Raw genomic sequence first — 3,902 nt, 5'->3', positions numbered from 1 at the left:
CTCTTGGACGGGCGACAGATTCCTTCGTTGACTAGTTGCTGAAATTCGGCTTGTGCGATTCGCAGTTTTTCCGGATTTAGCCTTCTTGCTCTCTCTGCTATTGGAGGACCTTTTGTGATTATATGATGTTTCACCGTGTGGCTGATGGGTTTCCTTGAAGTTGGTTTCGTTAAATCTGCGTATTCCCTAAAAAGTTCTAAATACGGACTATTACAGTTAATGGTCAAAATGGTTGGAACGTCAATACTTACTAATTCTGCTTTCCTAGAAAGCAATGTATTGCCGTCCAACAATTTTTTGTTTCTTAAATCAGGTAATAAATTATAAAAATGCAAGAAATCGGCGCCTATTATTGCTTTAGAAACATTCGCTATAATGAATCTCCATGAAAAATCTCGACGGAGTCCAAGATTTAAGTTTAAAAGTTTTTTTCCGTATGTGTCTATTTCTGCACCATTTGCCGCGTACAACTTACACGTATTGTCTTTGGTTTCACTTATCGAAGTACGTGGAATCACTGAGACGTCTGCACCAGTGTCTATCAGAAAACATGCTCCTGTTCTCCTATCATTTACCATGAGGCGCAGGTTTCTCGTCGCGTCGTCAACTGCCTCTATTTGAGACGCTTGCATTAGTTTTCCGAAGGCTTTCTTTTATCCGGGCCTGTCCACTTGCACGGGGGTCTGCACTTCCACGATTGTTCCGCGAATTTCCAGTGGTAATAACATAGGCCGTCATTGTTTCGGTGTCTGCTTGATGATCGGCTTCTACTTTGGGATCTTCCGCGGAAACTTCGGTACCTTCTTCTGCCGCGCATCAATTTTTCCATCTTCTCTGTTAGTTGCGCGATTTCCCGCTTGATTTCCGTTACCTCGCTGTTGGTTGTTGTTTGAGCGGTACTTCTTATTGGCGCTGCTTCAGTAATGGCGGCCGTTTCCGGCAGACGCTCTCTCCCGAGGATCTTGTCACCCATTTCCGCTAACTTTGCAGGTGACGTAACTTCGTCTGCAATGGCGAGGATCTCTTGTATCCTGGTTGGCATCCTTTGCATCCATAACGTTAGGAGCATTTTTTCGCTAACACTATCACCTGCTAGGCGTTTCATTTCTCTCCAAAGTTCGGACGGTTTTTTGTCTCCTAACTCAATTCCCATTAACAATCGCCTTAGCCGTTGTTCGTCGGATTTAGTTAGTCTGTGTATTAAGGCTTCCTTTAAATGTGTATACGTACATTGCTCGGGGGGGGATGCTAAGATGTCGTGTACCTCTCTTATCAGCGTGGTATCCAAATTCCTTATCACCGCTGAAAACTTTACGGCATCCGATTTAACGTTGTACGCCGTGAATTCCTTTTCCAACATTACGAACCATAAATTTGGTTCCTCTTTCCAAAAAGCTGGAAGCGTTATATTTCTAAACTCACTGGCGTTGACTTCCTTTGTGTCGGTCTCGGCACGGGCCACGTTGGCTTCGCTGGTTGATTGTGCCATTGTTCTTCTTTTTATTATTTTTTCTATTTTAGTTTTTGTATTATTTTTTTATTTTTTTACGCGTACGTTCCCGGGTTTCGGCACCAATTTACTGTAGAGGGTTTCTCTATAGTAAAGATAATATTAGACTGAATTTGTTTTATGTTCTTTATTGTTAGGATGCGACTTGCTTTTCTTTGTTGTACACTTCTCAACGGCTACGCACAGACTGTACTCGTCTGGTGACCACACTTGCTAGCGTGGTTCCCTAGCCTTCTAGTAACTTAGATGGCGCGACCATCGGTCGTACCGCTACAACTCTGTGAATAGCAGCGCGCCCTACCGACAAAATATCTTGTCCCCTAAATTGATACCATTCTTTCAACATTACGTTCGGACTCCTGGTATCTACCCTCCGTGGATCCGCGAATCACAGAGAGCCACAGGCTCTGTACAGAGAACTATCAATTCAGAGAATTGTTTTTAGTATAGAAACGTCATAGAAACACACACAATGTGCATCTTAGTAAGGTAGTATATGTGGTTTTCCAATTACAGCACTAAAGCGCTTTATGCGGCATAATGCTCAACGTTGAATGTTTCAACTAGAGCAACGCTTCGCACAATCGAGCACTCTCAAAAGTGCTGCTTTCGCGTGATGCGTGCAATCGATACCAACTCAGTAGCAGAAAATAACCAAGTGTTTTTTCTTTAAGTTGGCATTGATCGAAATTTTATTTATATTATCGTTAGTAGTATTGTTTATTGTTGAAAAAATTCTTAAAGCTTTTTTCTCGTCGTAGTTTTTTGGAAATAATAAAAAGTTTATTCAGACTGTATTAAAAAATAAATATAAGTATAGATGAAGGTATAAACATCGACTATTTTTTTTTATATTTTACACATAAAATGTGAATACAATTTCATTTTAAAATTCAAAACTAAAAATAAATTTATTTTACAGAAATATACTTTTGTCAACATTGCAATGGCTTGATCGAATCATTATTATTGTATACCACTTTATTTATACATTAATGAGGTTGCTAAGTCTATGAATATTTTTTTTTCAACACTGAACTTAGTGCACTTGAAAACTAATTCACGTTCCAATTAAGCACTAGCACAATTCGGCATTGTGCGCTACTGAGTCGCATTATGCTCTGTAATTGGAAAACCACAATAGTATAGTAGTTTTTTTATTGGCTTCAAACTTTTACAGGCATATGGCCATTTTGCCATACAGAAGCGCTCTCTACGGAGGCGTGTACAAAATCAAATTACAAAAGTATAAAATAAGACATAGTTACCATATAATATTTACGCACTAAATTCGAATGCTGCTAAGTTAGACTATTTCCCTACAATAATTACTGAATATTAACATAAATTTTCGAGATAAAATTCGACAGGATATTTATTACCTTTTTATTCATGGTTGAAAGAAAAGGAGTGATGGAATAAGGACCATACATTTTAATATTTTTCAATTCTTTTAACATAATTTTTCGCTGTTGTTCATATATTTCGCATTGCCAAAATATATGATTAATTGTGTCAGGCTCCTTTCCACATTTACATAAGTCACTGTCAACTATATGTAATTTATAAAAGCTACTGTTTAAACACGTATGATTGCACCTCAAGCGATTTATAACGACAATAGATTTTCTCGATAAATTTGGAAAATCTTTAAACCATGGTCTTTTATGGTTTTTATAATAATATTTAAAGTAAAATACACCTTTACTTTCTCCTAGAGTAGTTATTTGTTGACTGATCTCTATATCACAACTTAGTTTGTACACGTTAAATATATCAGTATAAGGTATTTCTATGTTTACCAATTTGCCGTTACTGACTGCAGATTTAGAGTGTTGATCAGCTATTTCATTTCCAGCTATCCCCTTATGGGATGGAATCCAGATTAATTGTATGTTTTTTCCTAAGACTTTACTACAAGATAAATTATATCTTAATTGTATAACTAGTGGAGATATATTATTTGAATTTTTGCTATTTAGGGATTCCAAAGCACTTTCCGAATCAGTGAAAATCCTAAAATTATTGTCTTCACTTCGGTTAATAATTTCTACACATTTAATTAAGGCCAAAGTCTCTGTAGTAAAAATAGAAGCCAGATTTGGAATTTTATTAGATACATTGTACAAATCAGTTTTACTCCACACTGAGAATCCAACTGAATATTTGCGTTTTCAAGAATTTTTGAACCGTCTGTAAAAATATCAATCATATTGGCATCCCTATTCTTACCCTTAGTAAGGTTCTTGAACGTCGAAGATGGCGCCACCTATTGTTATTAGTATAGAACTATACTTTATAGGTAATTTTGTGTTATTAACGGTAAAAAACTTTAAAATAATTAGTTAACATTGATTAAATAAAACTAGATCTTTATTACCATTCGAATTTG

At 36.6% G+C, this 3,902-nt stretch overlaps 1 protein-coding gene across 1 annotated transcript; it reads right to left on the bottom strand.

The window, feature by feature from the left end:
- Nucleotides 1–631: 631 nt before the first annotated feature.
- Nucleotides 632–1,489, bottom strand: LOC149033490 (uncharacterized). Its single transcript, XM_089179270.1, has one exon. It carries the CDS (start codon nucleotides 1,487–1,489, stop codon nucleotides 632–634), a length of 858 nt encoding a protein of 285 aa, XP_089035396.1.
- Nucleotides 1,490–3,902: the final 2,413 nt, after the last annotated feature.

The sequence above is a fragment of the Polistes dominula genome, unplaced genomic scaffold (assembly GCF_049000335.1).
Source record: "Polistes dominula isolate Pdom_NZ unplaced genomic scaffold, Pdom_raw_medaka contig_373, whole genome shotgun sequence".
Classification (NCBI taxonomy): domain Eukaryota; kingdom Metazoa; phylum Arthropoda; class Insecta; order Hymenoptera; family Vespidae; genus Polistes; species Polistes dominula.
This window is presented reverse-complemented; position numbering and strand designations above follow the sequence as displayed.